Genomic DNA, 20034 nt, shown 5'->3' with positions numbered 1-20034 from the left:
CAACAGCTGTGATGGTGCTCAGCTGAGGATAAACCACATATGTTTATATACAGCCTAGATCATGTTAATATGAATCAATCCAATTCTGATTCTGATTAACGAGGGTTTATAAAGGGCCTCAATGTCACCAGGACTTTTATTCTCCTCTCTGTTTTACAGTTCATCCCAAGCATATCTCCTTGCATTTGCAGGAACTTGTTTAAAAGAACATGTGCACTAGGTCCCAAGCAGGCCCACGCCCCATTCCCCTCCCAGTCGAAACACGCTAATAAGCAAGCAAACACCTCATCTTTCTACCAAGTCACCATTTTAATCCTCATCTACACTAAATGTTTGGCTTCTGGTAACAAGACAACCTCTACTCCCCAGAGGAAGGAGCGCGTCCCCTTAGAGGAGCGCTGCAAGCACTTGCAGTGCCCTGCAGAGCCCTGGCAGACCCTCAGATGAAGAGGAATACAAAGCTGATGTCTTTCCTCAACAGAGACAGTAACACAAGAGTGCCAAACATCTTTCTTTGAAGGACTGGGCTGCAAGTCGCACCGATTTCCATTACAGAGCCCTATCGCATTAAAAATACAATAATAACCTACCAAACCTCTCAAGGCTCATATCATTTGAGAAAACGCTCTTTGCTGCAGACTGGCAGGAAAAAAAAAAAAAACACACACACAAAAAAAAACCCTGCCACACACCGAGATCATCTTTCAGAGCCTTAGTAGCCTAACAAGTGTCAAGAGAGTTTCTTCCCATGCAGCTGGCCCTGCATCCCCATCTGCAGAGGCTGGGAAAGGAAACCCATTCCCAGGAGAGCTCCACAGCCCCTCCTTCACTCCCACCACATGCATCCAAGCACCTAAGCCCTTCCCGCAGTGCAGGTGCCACCCCGCAGGCTGATACAGCACCCAAATCCTGTGGCTGCTCTGGGAGCAGGAGGGACAGACACCTCCCGCGTGTGCCAGGCTACGGCCACGACTAGAACGCGTTCCCACCTGCATTTTAAGGAAATAAGCAGTGCTGTCTGCCGATGCTCACAATCTGCACTTCTTAAGCAAGAGGAAAGGCCTTAGAGTCAAATGCCTCCCCGTAACAGCAGTTTATTGCTTAACAGTGTCCTTTGGCTCCATCCATCGTAGGTGGACTGTCCCACAGGAACAGGCACTGCCCCTCATGCTCATCACTAACTCCTCACTCAACTGCTTCCTCCACCTGCTCCGCAGGGCTCCCAACTCCCACACGCTATCCCCCTGGGACCAGGCAGCTCAGGATGCCTCCCTGCCCTCATCAGTGCCCGCTGGTCCCACACCTTTCCCGTTCGTTACCCATAGCACAGAAAGCACTGCCGAGCCTCTGCCATCAGTTGCTCTTGCTATTCATTACACATGTGCAGAACGCATCCCACTGCTCTGAGGGAGCAGTGTGCATATTTAAAAGAAGACAATATACAAAACATAGCTGAATCTCAATGAATCCACTGCTTTGCCACGAAAACTGAATGGCACTGTGCAGACCCTGCCAGAAAAAAAAAAAAGGCAAAAAAAAAAAAAAAGCTACACAATATTTAGCTTGTGATATGATCTTTAACATTACTTTAGCAGTACATCACTACTGTGCCTATTGGGCCTCTAAAGCACCAATTGTAAGTAGGAAACGAATCAAAATGCAATAGGAGATACAGAACCAGCTGTGTCAGAGCACTGCATTACTTGCACAGCAGAGTCAGAGAACAGACAGTCCTGGCAAAAATTAACTTCCACAGTATGATACCTTGGCACATCAGGTCCCCACCACGGAAGGACTAGGGAACAAGGGCTATTAATTTGAATGCATCTGCTGAGCTCTAAGCACACCTGGGCAGTTCGAGGGTAACGAGTCCAGGTGGGGTCAGGCAGAAACATACTTGTCGAGCTCTATGCTCCTCTCTGAAGTGTTCAGGCAGCCCAAGTTGGGCAGTGGCTATGAGCAGAACCCTCTTTCCTCCCAACAGATAAAGCTGTACTGCAAACTTGTTCGGTACATTGCAAGTGCTGGAATCACCTCCTCCGGGGGAGACTTTTACAAAACAGCAGCACCAAAAATCGCAGAGCACCCCAGGCGTGGGCACTTCATCAGCCTCCCTCCCTCCTCCTCCGCTCCCCGGAGCGGTTCCCCGGCGCTACCCGCATTGCTGCGGGGCTCGGCCGAGCCGTTCCCAGCCGCCGTTGACCCCCGGGGGTAGCGGGGAGACCGGGGCGCTGCCCTGCCCTCCCTCCAGCCCGATTTGCATTCAGAAACCAGGACACCGATATCGCGCCTGGGAGGGCAGGAAGTCTGCGCCGACGGGCAATTTAGGAAGAAAAACCGGAGCAACCTTAGGCATATCCAGGGGCTGCAGCAAGCGAACCACGGCGGTGCTCCCTGGCCCCGAGGGGGACCGGTCCTGCGTGGGGAGCCCCCGCGGTCCCCGCCGCTCCCTGCCCGGGGCAGGTGCCCGGGGAGCCGCAGCTCCGCGCCCCCCGCCCCGACCCCCTGCGGGACTCGCCCCGCTCCCATCCCCGCCCCACTCGCGGGGCTCGGCTCCCTGGGGAGCTGCCTGCCGCCCCCACGCGCGGACACCCCCTCCACCGGGGTTTCTCCACGCGTGAAAACAGCGACCCCCCCCCCCCCATTTCCCCCAAGCCCCTTCCCCACCACCGCCGGAGCAGGGGAGCGCGGCGGGTCGCGGACACGCGTGGCGCCCCCCCCTCACCTCTGCATTTCTCCATGGGGGCTGCGGGACACGGCGCTGCCTCCGCTCCGCTCCGCACCGCACCCGCCCCTCCGCCGCCGGCGCCGGATCCCGGCCCGGGCCGCCCCCTCCCCGCCCCTCTCCCGCCCCGCGGCCGGGGCTCCGCTGTGGGCACGGGCAGCCGGCAACCTGCGGCCGCCGAGGCCACCGGGAGCCGGGAACGGCCCCAGGGGCACGGCGCTGCCCCGCCCCGCAGCGCCGCGCCCGGCTCGTCCCGGGGGCTTTCCCCGCCCGCGGTTCCGGCGGAGCTTTTCGCGGCAGAGCGCCGCAGGCACGGCCAGCGGGGATCAGGTCCGAGGGTGATGTGCCGTTTGTGAGGGCGCTGCAGGACCGTGACGCTTCTTCTGTCAGTAACGGGAGCGTTGTGGGCCCGCACGAAAAAGACGTGGGGCTGTTGGAGACGCTCCAAAGGAGGCCACGAGGATGCTCAGAGGGCTGGGGTCTCAGAGGTCTCAGAGGTCTCCTGCTCAGAGGTCTCCTGTGGAGACAGGCTGAGGGAGCTGGGGTCTTCAGTTCGGAGAAGAGAAGGCTCCTGGGGCAACTTACAGCAGCCTTCCAGTACCTAAAAGGGGCTGCAGGAAAGCTGAGAAGGGACTCTGTCAGGGAACATAGTGGTATGACAAGGGGTAATGGCTTTAAACTAAAAGAGGGACTGAAAAGATGCCACTGAAGGATGAGGGTGACACCAAGGCCTTGTTTTTCTGAGGTTAGCCTTGACCCTCAAGGGACCCACAGACTTTGGGGCTTGGGCCTTGCTTAGCACTTTAAGTGTGGACAGGAAGACAGTGGTGTAGCCCGCAATGGAAACATACCTCTTCTTGCAGAGACCTGTTTCCACTGTGGGGCAGGTGGGTGGGATCTCCAAACCATACAGCTCCTTGCACCTTTGCTCGGCTCTGCAAGCCTATCTCTGAGGCGCACACACACGTCTGAAGAGCCTGGAGTGCTCAGAGATGTTCATTTCCACTTCAGCTGAGTAAAATGGTGGGGGGGGGGGAGCATCATCATTTCTGTGCGATTGCTGGGCCATGGAGTCAGCAAGCACAGGGCAGTGAGTTAGGCAAAGGCCAAGGAGGGGCTCACGGAACCCCCATTTCCCAACCTGCCTGGGTCCCTGCGTGCCCCTCCTGCCCCCACCCTCCAAGGCTGTGCTTGCTGGCGGTGACATCTCACAGGGCATCTGTGTCAGGTGGAACTGCAAAGCGGCTTTTACCGCATGGAAACGTCCCCAGTGAGAACACATTTTGATAAAGGGCTATTGCTGCTCAAGGAAGCTGAAGGTGGAGCACATCCCGTCTCTTGCCAGTACACAACCACCACACAAATGGAGAGGCAAGCCAAGAGTGTGAGCCATCAGATCCAGCAGCCTCCGATGACTGGAAGAAAAACAGGTTAAATAAATACATCCGTCACTAGGAATACTTCTCTTACAGCCCTTTCCAGCAAGTTCTTGGCTGTGGTTTTCATAATCTAGCAGTGTGGCCCTGATTTTGCAAACTTTTAAAGCCTGCCTGTGCCTCAAAGCAGGTGAGTAGTCATTCTGAATTCAGCAAGCCTAATTAGGGATAATAACAGTTAAACAAACTAATTAAAGATGATTTGAAACATCAAGACATCAGATACCTGAGATTCCTGTCTTCAGGCCCCAGAGGCTTTATATCCCCTGCCTGTCCCTGACGAACATACAACGAACATAATGGCAGAGGATATAAATTCTTCCTGTTTGTCCCCTTCCTCTTGCAGTGTAAACTACCTAGAATACTTTGGAACACTTTTTTTTTTTCTTCAAACAGGCTGTTGTATTCCAGGTTTTAATAAAACTGGGAAATGTGCAGACCCTGCTTAGTGCAAGGAGCTAATACTCCCAGTGTTGGTGCTGAAATCAGAGTTTGCTGCTTTGTCCAGGCAGAGCAAATACTTGTATGCCGGTTTTCATGATGGAGCTCCTTGGAGCCAATAAAATAACATCCGTCTACACATGTATCCATGTATTTCTTGCTTTTTTCCTCCTTATTATTAGTGGCAATTGCAGACATCCATAATAAGCTTCTGCCTCTTTTCAGGGGAGATATTTCATGTGGTAAATGCCATTGCCAGGTGACTTACTGCAGTGCTCTGTGACAAATCCCAGCAATCCGCTCAGGAGCATGAGCCTCAACCCAGCTTCTTTCCCCAGAGGTAACATTTGTGGGTGCTTTACAGCAGACCTGACCTGTCCCCGCTTCCAGGAAAGCACTGCCAGGGCTCAGTCAGTGAAGAAAGGCCCAGAAGCAGCAGGAGGCAGACCCATCGCTGTCTGGGATAGCGTAACTGACGCAAGCAAAGCTACTTGGCGGAAGAGGAGTGAGTACTTAATTGGAGAACAGGACATGAATCCTTCACTTCAGATTTTCAAGCATGCCGACTCTGGGTATGCCTTTTGAGGTCTTCCTGTTTCCCTGTGAAGCACCTCATGATTCTGGCCATAAAAGAGATGGCCAAATTCTTCCCCAGCTTCAACTGGCCTAACACTGGTGTTGCTCCACTGACTTCTGCCCAGCCATTTCTGACTTTTTCCAGTGAAAGGCAAGACAATCAGACCTAACACAAACAAATAACAAAAAAAAAAAAGCTGTTCAGCTGCTCAGCTATACAAAAACTTCATGGCTGATACATTCCAGCAATGTTTTGGATTCCCTCAGACATTAACTGTTTCAAAAGAGCATAGCTGGGAAGAGAGTGGCTGGAGGGAGGGGGGGATTTCCCATTAAGGACAGCAGGACCAGATGTCTTTTTGATGAGCTTCTCTTGGCTTTCTATTCTTCGACATTTCCTTTGCAGTCGTTGAGTCCAAACTGCTTCTAGAACAAATTAGAGAGAGCTCTAACAGCATGGATGACTTTCTCTCCCCTGACAGATAGCGTACCTACCTCTGGCCAAAGTATGAGACATGCTGACTGGACAGTGTTCTCAACTGCCTGGGCATTTATTCATCCTGGAGCCATTCCTTCGTCACACTTATTTTCCACTTCAGACCTATGTTTCCCTCCAGAGAAGCCCCTCAGCTTTCCTTTGGCAGTGTTCAACACCAGTAAAAGAACTAAAAAAACATTCTTTTTTCCACTCCGTATGGGCATGCTCCCACCAGCAGACCTCACTGGGTATCAACACACTGCATTTCAGCATATAATGCTCACAGTCACCATGGGACGTGTCTTTCAGCTTCCTAAGAGTTTCTGTTACAGGTTTCTGATATGTAATTAGCCATGGTCCTAGTTTTTGAGGGGATGGGATAGGAAATCAGGGCTTTCAGTGGACCAAATATTACAAATCTCATCCACACATGGATTTTATTGGTAAGCCAATATGGAGTAATCTCTCTCCTAAGTCGGTACAAAAAACCTGTGTGGACTATAATGCTGTCAATGGAGGACTTGCCTCAACAGAGATGACCTCTTGGCATCTTTCAGCACCACTAAAACTTACCCAGGCGAGAGGAAAAACTGGTTTTATTAAAATACGGGAAACATTAATTTTTACATCTTGCTACATTTTCATTAGGATCTTCTAAAGCCTCTTCCATCATCACCACAACCACCACAACCTGTGGTCTGATGTCAACTGTGAGCTCACAGAAGGCTATTTATTCTGGCATTTTCCCAAAAAGGAGGTTTTTTGGTTTTTTTTTTTGTCTTTTTTTTCAGTCCGCAGCGTCTCTTTAGACCTTAACCACTTCCACCAAGCCAAAGTCAATAAGCAGAACACGCTTCAGAGGTCAGCGCTGCTGAAGTGGGAAAGTTAAAAAACAAAACAAAACAAAACAAAAAAAAAAAAACAGAACCTGTAATTCCTACAGGAGAGCACCAACAAACTGCAATTTCTTCCAGCCATGGCTAAGTGCTACGGAGGAGCCCCTATGCCTGCTAATAATACTAGATCTCAGGGTATGTCAGACTACCTGACAAAAAAGAAGCAACCACACGGTAGCAGATCTTATCTGTATAACTCGAATCTCCCATTTTTATTTATTTTTTATGTCCTGTGAAAGGAGACTTTAATTAAGAGTCAAGAAGTCAGCCTCAGTAAATACCAAAAGAGCTCTTTTCCTTTTCCCACGTAGACCAGCAGAATTGAATTTCTTCTGCCTTCCCCGCTATCATTAAGTATTCCGTTTAAATAGGCCAGCTTCATGCCATCCATAATGAAGTTATAGTGTATTGCTCTGTTATGAAGGATGAAGCTGTTGTGTCCTACGGGGAGAAAAATCGCTGTAATCCAACTTTCCTTTTGAAAAGGCCTAATGTATCCACATGAGATCTTCTGGCAGAGACAACTGAGAGAATATAAATAGAAGCTTAAAAGAAGAAGGAGGGGAAGGGGAAAATAACTCCAACAGGGCTGAGTAGCTGAAATTCGCAAGTTTAATAGGAAGATGGATGACTGAAGAGCCTGTTCTGTGACACAATTAGGACTTTATGTAGGCCTTTTTCAATTATTTGTAGCTGACAAAATATCGCACAAAGGCTGTTTCACACTGCAGGCCAGGTGCCCAGAAATGTGTGTTTTTTCGGAGGGGGTTGGACTGGGAGAGCCGCCCAGGGGCACAGGCCATGAGGGTCGTCACTGGCGAAGCTGGGAGATGGCGTGCGTCACCCCATGCACAAGTGGCAGGAGCCAGGAGTGTCCCACGGTGCCTGAGGGCCCTGGACACCCAAGCCCTGGTCTGCCATTCCCCGAGGAGCACAGGGCTGCAGCCGCCATCCTCAGGCCCCAGCAGCTGCAGGGTGGGAGGTGACCATAGGAGCGTGCATGTCCACCTCAGGCTGCAGCTCTCCTGTCCTTCCCTCAGGCAGATGCACTGAGGAGACACGTGGGTTCTGCTACAGGATGAGGTTTCTGCTAAAGGGTAGTTCTCGGTACTGAAGTTATAGCAAGAGATCTTGTCTCAGGGCCTTTCTTGTGCAGGTTCCGTCCTGCCGCTTCTCGCTGGCTGCCCACCAAACACTATTTTTGTGTATTCTTGTGGCATTTCCTTTCTCACCGAAAAGTTAGCTACCACAGCTCAACCTTCAAGGAAGGTTGCTTGAAATAACCTGAATAGCTTTGCATGCAGCTGCTCCAGTGCTGCAGCTGAAGATGCTGACATCCAGCAGAAGAGTGGTGGTGAGATGTAATGGCTTTAGCATCTCCCACGAGACCTGCAGAAGATCTTACCAAACCTTCACGCTTTAAGTGCCTTTAATTTGTTTCGGTTTACTTCAATCCCTCAGTGAAATCATCTGACCAAGGACAATTCATTTCAGGCCGAAAATGCCCAGAGGGGAGTGGTCTAGCAACTTAAGTTTGGACGAGCTTCCCTGGATGTCCCTATGAGGAGAAGGCCGAGTGGCAGCCTGGGGCCTGCAGAGCGGTAAATCCTGCTGGGGCAGAGCTCCCCTTCCCTGGTGTCAGCACCAGGGCCATGTTAGCCGCATACTGACCCCAACAGATTGCTGGTACAACTGAACCTGACTCCACTTTTCCTCACAGGGTCAGTTTTTGAGCTGGTTTGTGCACCCGATCGGGTGGCTGCTCAGCCTGCCCCTGTGGTAGCGTTGTTGTCACTGGGACTGGTAAAACACGGGGAAGCTCTCCTGGGGTCCTCCACTGGGATCGCTTCGGGGGCAGAAGGAGCACAAATGCACTTTTCAGGAAGTGGAACAATTGATCAGCTATGGAAAAAACAAATCTTGAATGCCAAGCATTGGCAGCAAGGTCGGCATGTTGCAGTGGTGTGCTTGGGGCTGCCTGTGTGTAATGGCAGATCTTGTTTATGATCCAGTATTTCTTGTCCTCAACAGATGTGCCAATTACCTACTTTTTTTCTCTTTTTTTTCCCTCTTTTTTTTTTTTCCCACAAAACTAGCCAGTAAGAGCATTACTGTTTTTTTGTTTTGTTTTGTTTTTATTTATTATTATTTTTAGCTGCGTGAGGAGGTAGGGGGAACAGCAAAAGCCACAACATGAAAATAAAACACACACTTCTACATGATTCCAAATATCTGGCCTCCTTCCTCCTTCCTCCCACAGTATCTGTACTCTTAAATGCATCATTACTAAGGGAATTATTAATGTAGTCACATCAATAAATCTTACTTAAAAGTCCTTTATATTGAAGTCATCATTCATCTAGCTGGGACTCCTCTGTAAATGATAATTAGGGTAAGAGCTAACTGAGATACCACAGAGTTTGCTCCTGGCAGTCATTTAGCGTCCAGCATGGTATCAAGGCTGTAAAGTAGGCATTTCTCAGCAGCAGTTCATTCATTGTAAAACTTGTTTTGATTATTAGCTTGTCTCCTGTTTCACAGCAAACACTTCGGTTCACATAAAGACCTCAAAGCATCAATGTCAATGAATTCCTTGAATGGACTCAGCTGCATTTTGTTTGCTCTGCAGTATGTAGACTACTTCCAGAAGAGTCAGCCAACGTGGAGCACTATTTCAGGCAGCCTCACTGGGCTCATCCTGAAAAGGGTTGGTTCTACAAGCAACTCTTCTCTCCAAAACCTGGTGCTATGGGGGCTGGGATATCCCAAATGATACACGCTTCTTAATGACTGCTTAATAACAGAAGGTGTGAATGTGCTGCTGGAACCGCAGCACTAAGGGAGGGTTATCACTTCTGTCACCAAATCAAGACTGTAATTTCATGACGTAATGTGTCATAATCCCTCGCAACTCAAAGTATTCTGCTCTAATGCTCTTCATACCCCATTGCCCACTTGTGCCCACCCCTTCTTTTGTGCCAGTACAACTGTTTTGTGAGGCCACTGCATTCACCGAAGGAGGGAACTGACTCCATTAAAAAAAAAAAAAAGAAAAAGAAAAAGAAAAAAAAGTATGGAACAAAATAAGAAGTAAAAAATGTTTTCTTAAGCAGGATCAGTTCCCGAATGTCAGGGAGAACGACCCCACAAGCAGTCATGCTGACATATCTGATGGCAGGAAGGAGCTGTGAGGCCGTGGGAATACCTTGAGCTGGCTGAGCAGCCCAGTCCTTCGTCTTATGAAACCGCAGCCTGAGGAGGGACGGCTCTGTGCTGCTTTCCTGCTGCCTCGTTCTTCCTTTCCCCCAACCCACGGGCCCCCATCACTACCATGGCTACATCCAGTCCGGGACGTACATTTTAATCTGCAGTGTGTATACAAAAGAGAACTGGAAGCAGTGGCTGTCTGAGACCCACCTGACCTTTGGACGTACAGCAAGCTTCCTGTTCCAGGGCTGCCGGCTCTTTAATCTCCAAGTCCTTAAAAATACAAGTGAGCCTATGTGAAAAAATGCTTTGTAATGGGAACTCCTGGAACAACTTCCCTCTCTCGCCCTCTCACTGAGCCATAGAAAACAGTAAATATCTCTCCCAAGAGTCCTTTCTTACGATAGAAAAATGGCAGGCCAGATTGAAGTTTCATTTCCCAGCCTCAGACTCAGCAGCGGACAGCACAAAAGCTAGAGAATAAAAAAGCAAGGGGAAAAAATGCTCTTGTTCATTCAGAGTGAGAGAGATTTTTGGTGGGGAGCGAGCTTCTTGGGACAGCAGAGCAAGCCACACTTGGGAACTGGGTTTCTCTTTTTGCAGGAGGAAGTGGTCTTGGACTATATACTTGACAGCAAATTAGCACTGACATTTGACTTGTTTTGATCTGAGCTATTTACAGTGGCTTTATCTGTGTATTTTTGACATGCTGTGAAGATTCCCATTGCCAGATGCCTCGCGATGGCTGTAGGATGCAGCGCATTCCTCAGCCATTACTCAGGGGTCATAAACCTCACATTATTTGTGGGGAGGAGGGAACAGGGAAAAATGGTCTAACAATTAAAAATGAAAAAACGAAAAGAAAAAGAGAAACCTGGGACTTAGATTTCACTGGGCTTGTACATTTAACTGGAAAGAAATTAAAAAATGCAATTAGGGTGGCTGCCACTGTCACTCTGTGGAGCCGGTGACTGGACCAGAGCCTTGCGTACTTGCTCTGTGCACAGGAGACGTTCATGGAGATGAAATTCCCAACCACTGTGGACTGAGGCAGATTGAAACACAGCAACTGCTCCCTCACCCTGCTGGGTCCAAGGCCCCCCTGGGAGCTGCTGCTCAGGACCTCCAGACCATGCTGGCTGGAGGCATTCTGGGGCTAGCACCAGACGGTAACTCTTGCTCTGTTGCTACAAGGAGGGAGCTGAGACCTGGGAAGTGGACTTTTCATAACTAAATGAGACATTCAAAAGGAGGACTTTCTTTTTTTCTAGGTGCCTGGGGCTGCAGGGTGGCAGGCAGGGAATGGGGTCCTGCCCTGCCGAGCAGTGAGGGAAACATCTCCTGGTTGTCAGGTGTGGGAGAGAAGACGGGGAACGTATTACCTGCAGGGCACAGATCCTGATGCTGCAGGGGCTTTCTGTAGGCTCAAGGATGCCGTGCAGGATGAAATTCTTCACTCAGAGGGTGGTGAGGCCTGGCACAGGCTGCCCAGAGAAGCTGCGGATGCCCCATCCCTGGAAGCATTCAAGACTAGGCTGATGGGGTTTTGAGCAACCTTGTCTGGAGGGAGGTGCCGCTGCCCATGGCAGGGGTTGGAGTTAGATGATCTTTAAGGCCCCTTCCAACCCAAGCCATTCTGTGATTCTGTGACACGTGCTGTACCATTTCTGCCCTTGAACAGAGAGCTGCGGCTCAGATGATCAATGGCCTGAAGCACAATTCTTTCACACCCCCTCTGAACTTCTTTTAGGATTGATCTCCAGTGGTTTCACTTCAAAGAGTAACACCACAACATACCCCCCCCTCCCCTTTAACGTTAAGCCCCAAAGCCAGTCTTAATGAGGCTCCAGTGCAACTGCAGGAGGCTCGAATTAATTCAGTGATGTTCAGGAGGCCATCTATTTACAGCGCAGTGCACGCATAGCACCCTTTCCAGGGGCTACCTACACGCCAAGTCTCTGGACATTTCTCTCTTCTTAGGCAATGATGGGAATCGCTACAGGTCCTTCTGAGATGCGGTGTGTTCTGCCCTGCTGCTGCTGTGGTCTGCTGCAGACCTGGGCGTTCAGCACACACATGCAGCCCTGTCTCCTGGAATGGCATCTTCCCCATCTTCTGCACCCAGACCAAGGCTGGGGAGAGTTAAACTCCAGGTAGTTGGGCAAACACTCAACTTAAAATACTAAGACGCAGAAATACCCTGTCAGGGATGAAAATTTTAGCTGAACTCACAAGGACAGAGAAAGGAAATTATTTAGATCATGAAGGCAATGCAGCAGGATGACCTATCTGACCTTGCTGATATCTTGGGTCCTTTTAAACCACAAACTAACCGCACAAAATTAAGACTCCTATGCGGTTTGTATAAGTAGATATTTTACTGACAGGAAACTTCTTGTCATTTCTCAAGTCTTGTGAGAATTTTACTGAAGCCACGCCATTTTTTCATCTGTCTTGGTCAATGATGTCTCGCCTCTCTCTGCGCATCTTGTTCTGTAAGAAGACTTTGATACAACTCTGCAAGGTGAAAAAAAGCAACGAAACAAATAAATGAGGCTACATGAATCCAGCAATTAAGAATAAAGCTCCAAACTTTATTCATTGACTTGAGTACAACAGTGATGCAGATTACAGTGGCACAGGAGTGCAGTATGTGCTGTTTGCAGTATGACAGTGGAAACACTAATTGTACAGAACAGCAACCCAGCTCAACTTTTCATTATGCATACAAGCAGACTTACTGTACAGACAAGACATTGATTTGCTTTTACAGAGAGACTCAAGAGCTGTCTCACAGATGAATGGGAAACACAGGGACACCTCCCCGAAACGCTGGCTTGTAATGTGTGGAGGGAGGAGAAAAGAAAAATAAAACAATAAAAATCCTATTGCCAAAATCTACCGACTTAAAGGAAAATATACCTTTGAAAAACTAGTTTCAGTTTCCAAAGCTTAAAAAAATGTCCCCAGCTGTAAGGCCCCCTCGCAGGAAGAGCTGTCAGCAACGACCAGGTGGCACTGCTGGGACAAGACGGATCCAGCAGGGACACACAGAGCTGGCTGCTGCGGGCATGCACAGCAGTCAGACGCTTTCCTGGTCCTGCCAGATGAGAAAGAACCCGTTCCCAAGCGTGTGGATGGCAGTGAGAGGCCCCACTGGTGTCAGTGGTTTTGCATCTGGGGGTAGTGCTTTCTGCAGGGTGTCCAGTGGGACCTGTCAGCGCCCAAGGGAGCCAGACTCAGCCTGGTAAGGCACCGCTGGGATTCGCGCAGCTGCTTCTGCAAGCCTTTAACACCTCATCTCCTAATGCCTAGGAGCAAGGTCCCGTGGCCTCAGCTTTGCAAGTCCTAGGAGCAACACCCGTATTAACTATAGTGATTTCTGGCCAAGCAGATAACTGCTTGCCTTCAGTCATCTCTTTTTACCTCAAAAGAAAGACCACAGCACACGTGGAAGTATTACCTCTTCATACGGACAAGCATTTTTTAGGAAATCATTAGCAGAAATCTATTTCCCTGTTAAAAGCTCTTTGGGCAACAGATAATTTATTTTGCATACAGGCAAACAACATTAATGGCCAATTACATTCCCACTTCCTGCACTGATGCTCACATTAAAATTAATAACACTCACTCCCTCCATGCCAAATGCCAGCATCACACAGCTCCTGCCAGCACAATTGTCTGACTAAAAATTCAGTATCTTTTTTTTTAGTGATAGATCTTTTTGTCCTGCACTTTATTAAGCACTAAATAGGTGTGTGGGAGAAAACAGGCAGCAACACTCACCAGCCAGAGCAGTCCTGCAACCCGCAGCGATGAGGGTGTTCCTACACTAGAAGATAAAGTTCTGCCATCACAGTGGTCAGTCACTCTCTCCAGCTCTTAATTACAGAGCAATGGGGTAAAAACATACCACATATTGTCGGGATCACTTCCTCCATATGTCTACCCTGAAGAATATGGACTCCAGAAGATGTGTGGGCAGGGCCACAATGTTTGGCAAAGGCCTGGGCCGTGCCCTGAATGTGAAAGGAGGCTGCGGGATCAAGCCCCAAGTGTCTTTGCTATGGAAAATGGATTGGCATTTCACAACAGATCAGTTGATTTTATTGCTTCCTGTACATGCTTTGTTCATCATCATTATCATCGATTTTTTTAGCACCACAGGTAATTTCCAGGATGCTGACGTCCTCCTCTACAGATAAATTCAGAAGAAAACAATGAAATGTGGAGTGGGAGAAAGGCTGATTTCCATTTAGTCTGTATCTACAAGGCTATGGCCCAAACGGGCCAGGATCTCCTAACTGCTGCTAAGTCAGGAACAGCCAAGGTAAGTCACTCCACGCTGAGTTTGGAGGATGTTCTTATATTCTTACTGTTCTGGGGACCCACTTTTTCCATCACTTGTTGTAATAGCTTCAGAACATTAACTTCGGCATAGACGCTCATAATCTACAGGTGCTCCAAACTTGATTTCCCCAAAGTCTGAAAGAAGTAGCACAAGCTGGCATGCATTTTCTTCTAAATTTGCTAAATATCACGCTGGCAAACCCTGGAGAAAGCAAGCCTATGCCAGCTGTCCTCCTTCCCAGAACTTAACACTTCTCCATCCGTTGACATTACCTGACATAGCAGAAACACCCCAGCAGCAGCAATGACTTACAGAAAGGGACTTCACTTCAAAATGTGTCTAACTTCAGAGTAACTCTTTCACAGAAGAGACCCCTAGTGACCTTCCCCGAAAAGCAGGGTGTCTGAACTGTGTGGCTGAGAAAGGATTTCCACATTGTGACAGGGGAAGAGCAGTGAGCACTGCAGTGCTGGCCCCACAGAGACCTGGGACCATTCAGTTTGGTAAGACCAGACGACCCCGTCTTGACAGAAGTAACAGCATTACTGGAGCCACCGAGCTACCTCGTCCCACATGCAGCTGTAAGAAACTTACTGTTTTTCTAGTCTAACCTTTCACAGCACACTGCAGCTATGTGCACAAACCATACTGAATGAAAGGCTACCAATCAAACTGAAAAAAAAAAGAGTATGTTTCTGAGACTCACGCCACTAAAACCTGTGTTAAATGACACCAGCATGAAATGGTAACAAACAATAATAATAAAAAAGCATGAAATTCTGAGAGCAAGCTTCACAAGAACTTACTCTTCCAGCTGTACAGAAAGTTTGTCAAGTTTGGGATAGGACACTGGCAGAGTTGAGATGCTACACTCAGCTTCCAAACTGAGGCCACAATAGATCAATCACTTCACTGAGAAAGAGTGGACAGTTTAGTAATTTCCAAATCTATTTTTCAAGTTGGCTTCATTTTACTACCTTCAGGGAAGATGAAAAACATATTTATTTCAACACACTTATTTCCACTTCTGACTGTCAGCAGGCTGGAGCTTACGCCAAGTGAAGGCGAGGGCATCCAGGTTACAGGCAGCTGTTCCCACTGTACTGCAGAACAGCTCTCTTGTTCTCAATGGAAATTATCAGACCAGGATCTGGAGAAACCACAAAACCCAGCAGGTCAAATCTCTGGATTCCCCATTAATATGAAGACTGCTGCATAAGGTCTTTCTCTTCCATCTAAGCACTACCAGGAATGGGCACTGCAAATGTTCACATAAGCCTGAAAACGCCTTTTAAATGATACCACACGTGGCCAGCCTGGCACTTCCACAAAGTGGGACGGTTACCTTGTATTTTGCACACTTGCTGGATCTCAGAAGCAGGTACCCAGGAGCCCTGAAGATACGAGCACATATGCAAGTGACATCCTTCAAAACTACTGCTCTTTTCAACACAATGTAGCGTTTGGAAATTCCAGGCTAACTACTCACAGAGCATCTCAACTCCATAAGGGAAGCGTGTGCTACATGTACATGTGTTTTTGACAACCTGCACGTGTCTATGATCCCGTTCTGCACACCTGTATGGTTTTGCAATTCCACCCCACGTGCCTGTTTTGACAGGTCTTTGTTCTTACTTCATTCTTAAAGCAGAAAGGGGAAAAATGAGACAAAAGCAATCAGGTTTCAGTTCTCTTGGCAGTGACGTTGTTGACAGCACTGAGTTTGATGGGACTTCATCAGAAGCTCAAATGCTTTGCACGAGGCAGAAGAACTTGAGCATGTACTTAAGGAATATTCTTAGACATGCTTAAGTATTTACTGAATAATTTAGAGTCTTATTACAAAGCTTTGACTCTCTGTTACATTACAATATTCAAATTTATCGGCCACAAGGGACCATTGAGAGGGGAATTACAAAGAACTGCCCAACAGCACAGAGCTGCCCAACAAACAATACGCTACTGGATCGATACTAGGAAAATGATTCACTGCTTACACAGAAAACTCTCCCTGGAGCTGCCTTTCCATTTTTATGAGGTGGGAAGACCAGATGAAAGAAAATATTGCAGTGACAATTGCTAACAGCCCACTGCAGAAACCACCCACCCATCCCATGGCCGGCTGCAGCCTGCTCTTTGGGGCCAAGGGATCTTGGGATGGTTCTGCTTCTGGATGGGTGGGATATTAAGAGGAATTAATCCTTCATGTCCTCAATCAGAAATAAAGCAGTAGTAAGTTCAGTGTAGAGAGCTGTGAACTGACTGACTATGCTCCACACCGGCACCAGCCCAAAAATCCAGTTAAAGATTAATTGCGTCTGCTGCATCTGAGCTGGCTTCTCCTCATTCCTTCCCAAGCTGCAATTGCAGCTTTAAATTCTCCGTTGATGAGGCAGACACAAATTGTCTTGTCATTTCTCAAAGGCTGAGGAACTGTCTTTGCTTGGTTGTTTTTTTTTGAGAGGAGGGAGAAGAGAGAATAGAAGACAAGACAACCCAGCTTAACCATCTCTGAACTGACCGGGTAGCATATTTACATACCTTGTGAGCAGTTCAATAGTAATTTAAAGATGGGAACAGAAAAATGCAGACTGACAGCTCACATCCCTGAGAGCAGACTTCACACCAAAAAGGTTTATTGTCAAGGTGACTTGGGCTAAGAGACCTGTAATGCCTACTGCGTTTGAGCAGCAGCATCATGGCATCACCAATGTGGGCTGACAAAATTTGGAGAATTTAATACTTTAAATGATTAAAACCCAAATGTTCATCTCGGAGTTAAGCCACACCTTCGCAGGTAACATACGCCGAATTTCTGAGACTAGCGTTCACGAAACGTGTGACTGTGAGACACTGCTGTCCTTTCATTGCCTGGCTGCGGTTTCAGCTGCCACTCAGAAATGCATCTCAACCTGCCAGTGCCCCTGGCATTCCCACTTGCTTCCCAGCGTTCTTCTAAAGCCATTTCAGATGCTTGTTCTGAAAAATGAAGTAAAACATGTTGAACTGAGCCTTGCTGCAATCTCAGTGAGGTCCAGAGAGCTACCTCGCAGCTAACCGCGTGTCACGGTGTTCTCTGAGGGCTTGTGTTCAGCAGGGACTGTGAGGCAGCTCTGCACAGGAGCACGTTCTCCAGCTTGTCCCTTGGGCTCACCCTTCCCTTAGCCCTAGAGCATGGAGCAGGTGCTGACCCTTTGCATCTGCCTCTCAAACACTGAATCTTCAGCTTGGGTTGGATCAAAGGAACCACGGTGATCTGCTGTAACAGGACTTCTTAAACCAGCACAGAAGAGGCAGGGTTTGGGCTGTCCCGCGCGTTTCATGGTGAAATGCCGCACGGTGAGACACAGAACTCAGCACAGTGATATCGAATCTCACAGCTACGTGGGACTGTTTCCCCTTCCTGACTTCCAGACTTTTAACACCAATGTCTCGTAACAGAAAATACAAAGGTTCTGATGTCTCCAGTGCCAAAAGTTTCTGCATTAAAAATGAAACCTTGATATTCTTTGACAGACACAGAACCTGAACGTCCCTCTCCAATACCAGGAGACGGGCTCATTAGTGCAGTATGCATTGGCAGTTAAGCACCGAGGAAGAAAAAAAGCTGACCTTGCAGCCACAATGCATGTATTCAATTACTTTGGTGCTTGTGTCCATCTCTTTAAGGACCTGCCCAGAAGCAGTTAAGGTATATATAGGCAGTTTTTTTTTTTTTTTTTCAAGCTGCAGCATAGTGGAAGAAGACTGAAAGCAAGAGGAGTTCAATGCAGCTCAGAAACCATCTTGCATGATTTCTCTGTCTCCACAAACCAAGTCAGGCACAAAGGGAAATAAATATAACCAAGGCTGGAGCTCTGAAGCTTCAAGAGGAAAAAAAGAAAAAAAAAAGAAAAAAAAAAGAGCCTGTGCCCTCTTTTCCAAGCACAAGTGAAAAACTACATTAACTAAAAAGAAAGTGCTTGGCCCCATGCACTGTGCCATATTGACAACAGCAACTGCAATTTAATCAAAAAGCCTCTATTGGCAGAGCATGGTACCACCTTGGTGGTACCTTTTAGTTCATAAACATTCCTCCCCCAAGAGGGATGAAACTGTGTGTTGGCTTGCAGAGAACCGTCTTCCCTGCTGATGTAAAATCCTACAGCTCCACAGCAATCTGAGGAGCTGTACTAGTAATGACCAGCAGGGAGTCTGTCCCGAAATCTCTGGGTGTGAACCAGGGCACACTTAAAAAAGCATTTTCTCACTCTATCACTCCCACCCCCATCCACTCATCTCCTGGACTAAATTACAAGAAAACTGACTCTTCTCCATCATTCCCATTACTTAAGTGATCTTAAATTATTTGACTGGTTAAGCTCCAGCCTTATTAATTCAAGCAGAAAGTGTGGAAGAGGGAAGACTGGCAACAGACACAGCAATTCACTTTCTATATATCCTAGCAAATATATACAGGTACATGGAGTCCGCTTTCCAAGAATTCAACTGGGATGCACTGCAAACGAGCAGAGCACCCACCTTTGCAGACTGTGTCACACAAAGATGCCATTTCAAAAGACTGCCAACTAAGAAACAGTTGTGTGAAAGACAACGTGACCATATGGGTGTGTTACAAAGGGCTTCTCCTTCACTACAGAGTATCTATCTATCTTTCTCTCCATATATATACACATATATACACATACATACACACAGATGGATAGATATAAATACATGTGCGCACACACGCAAACACACTTACATATATATATATTTATATATATATATATATTTCTTTTCCAGTTCTTGGAGTGGTTACAACTGCTTTAGTCTACAAGGCATCCTAAGGGCACTTCCTGGCTCTAGCAATAAAGTCCATCATGTTATGGAGAGAAGTAAAGGGAGTATCACTGAGGGAGAAGAACAGTTTCCTATCTTGTATGATATCATGTAAAAGGTCGACACCTCTGAAAATCATCTTTGTTGTTTCTGAGCTCAGATATTTCCTTCCCTATGTTCCAGGAGGGCAAGTGTTCGTCTTGTTCAACTGCTGTGTGCAGAGGTGCCTCTATGCGATTTTCCTTTTTTTGGTGGGTAGGTAGTTGCTGCCAAATAGTTTGGACTGTATGATACAATATCCTATGTACCATTTTTAAGTTGGTTTCTTTAAAGGGAGTTAAAAGAGTTTTGCTTTTTTCTTCATGTCGTTGCGTCTCCAGAGAGGTAACTTGTCAAACTCCTGTATCGTCATGCCAAATATTTCTTGAAAAACTTCAGGTGCTAAGTGACGCTTTAAAAAAAAAAAAAAAAAAAAAAGGAGAGAACAGGCAATGGTCAGTCAGTCAAAGCCAAAGAGATGCAATAGGAGACAGGAGTGCCTTAAGGATTTCATGTCACTCTAAGAGCCACTGCAGCATCTAGTGATTGAAGTTTGATGAACTAACAATCCCTTGGCAATATCCAAGTCCTTATGAACCTGCATTCTCAACGCACCAATAAAATTTTGCCATTTATTACCTCTGAGAAGTCTAAAAAGGAGATCAGGACAATTATTTCAGTTGCTGAATAAGAAAGACAGAAAAACATTTTATCTGCAGTCATCCACCAAGTAGCGACAAGTAGATCTTAGAACAGAAAAAAGCTCTTGCATGCCCTTGTTGTGGGCTTTAGGCAGTCATCCCCACCCACACACTGAAGTTTAAACAGACACTGGGTTTCGGGAGAGCTTTGCAGAAGGGCTGCAGGTTGGACACGCTTTACTGCAAGTTTCGAAAAGCAAGAAGCCAGCCTAACTGTCCACCACATTTCTCTGCAGCAAATGAAACACACTTTGGTGTTGTCCTGTGCATTAGTTACGTCTCTTGTTCCACTGCTCTAGAGTGCACTGGACAGGGAAAGTCCCTCCCTGCAGTGCTAATGTAACGCCACCTTGCATTTTG

General features: G+C 47.5%; 2 protein-coding genes across 3 annotated transcripts in view; both read right to left on the bottom strand.

Annotated features, from left to right (window-relative positions):
• The window catches only part of AFAP1L2 (actin filament associated protein 1 like 2), a 63604-nt gene extending 60716 nt beyond the window's left edge, over positions 1-2888 (bottom strand). The window contains exon 1 of the mRNA XM_048060550.2: positions 2726-2888. Coding sequence (XP_047916507.2) covers positions 2726-2741 — 16 coding nt within the window. The 5' untranslated portion in view covers positions 2742-2888. The remainder of the gene's footprint in view (positions 1-2725) is intronic.
• Positions 2889-12332: 9444 nt separating this feature from the next.
• ABLIM1 (actin binding LIM protein 1) overlaps positions 12333-20034 on the bottom strand; it is a 192048-nt gene continuing 184346 nt past the window's right edge. For both annotated transcript variants that reach the window (XM_048060488.2, XM_067000419.1), the window contains one exon: positions 12333-19385. In XM_048060488.2, the coding sequence (XP_047916445.2) occupies positions 19272-19385 (114 nt within the window). In that variant the 3' untranslated portion in view covers positions 12333-19271. The remainder of the gene's footprint in view (positions 19386-20034) is intronic.

Source organism: Anser cygnoides, chromosome 7 (assembly GCF_040182565.1).
Source record: "Anser cygnoides isolate HZ-2024a breed goose chromosome 7, Taihu_goose_T2T_genome, whole genome shotgun sequence".
Lineage (NCBI taxonomy): Eukaryota > Metazoa > Chordata > Aves > Anseriformes > Anatidae > Anser > Anser cygnoides.
Note: the sequence above shows the minus strand (reverse complement) of the source record. Positions and strands in the feature narration are given on the sequence as shown.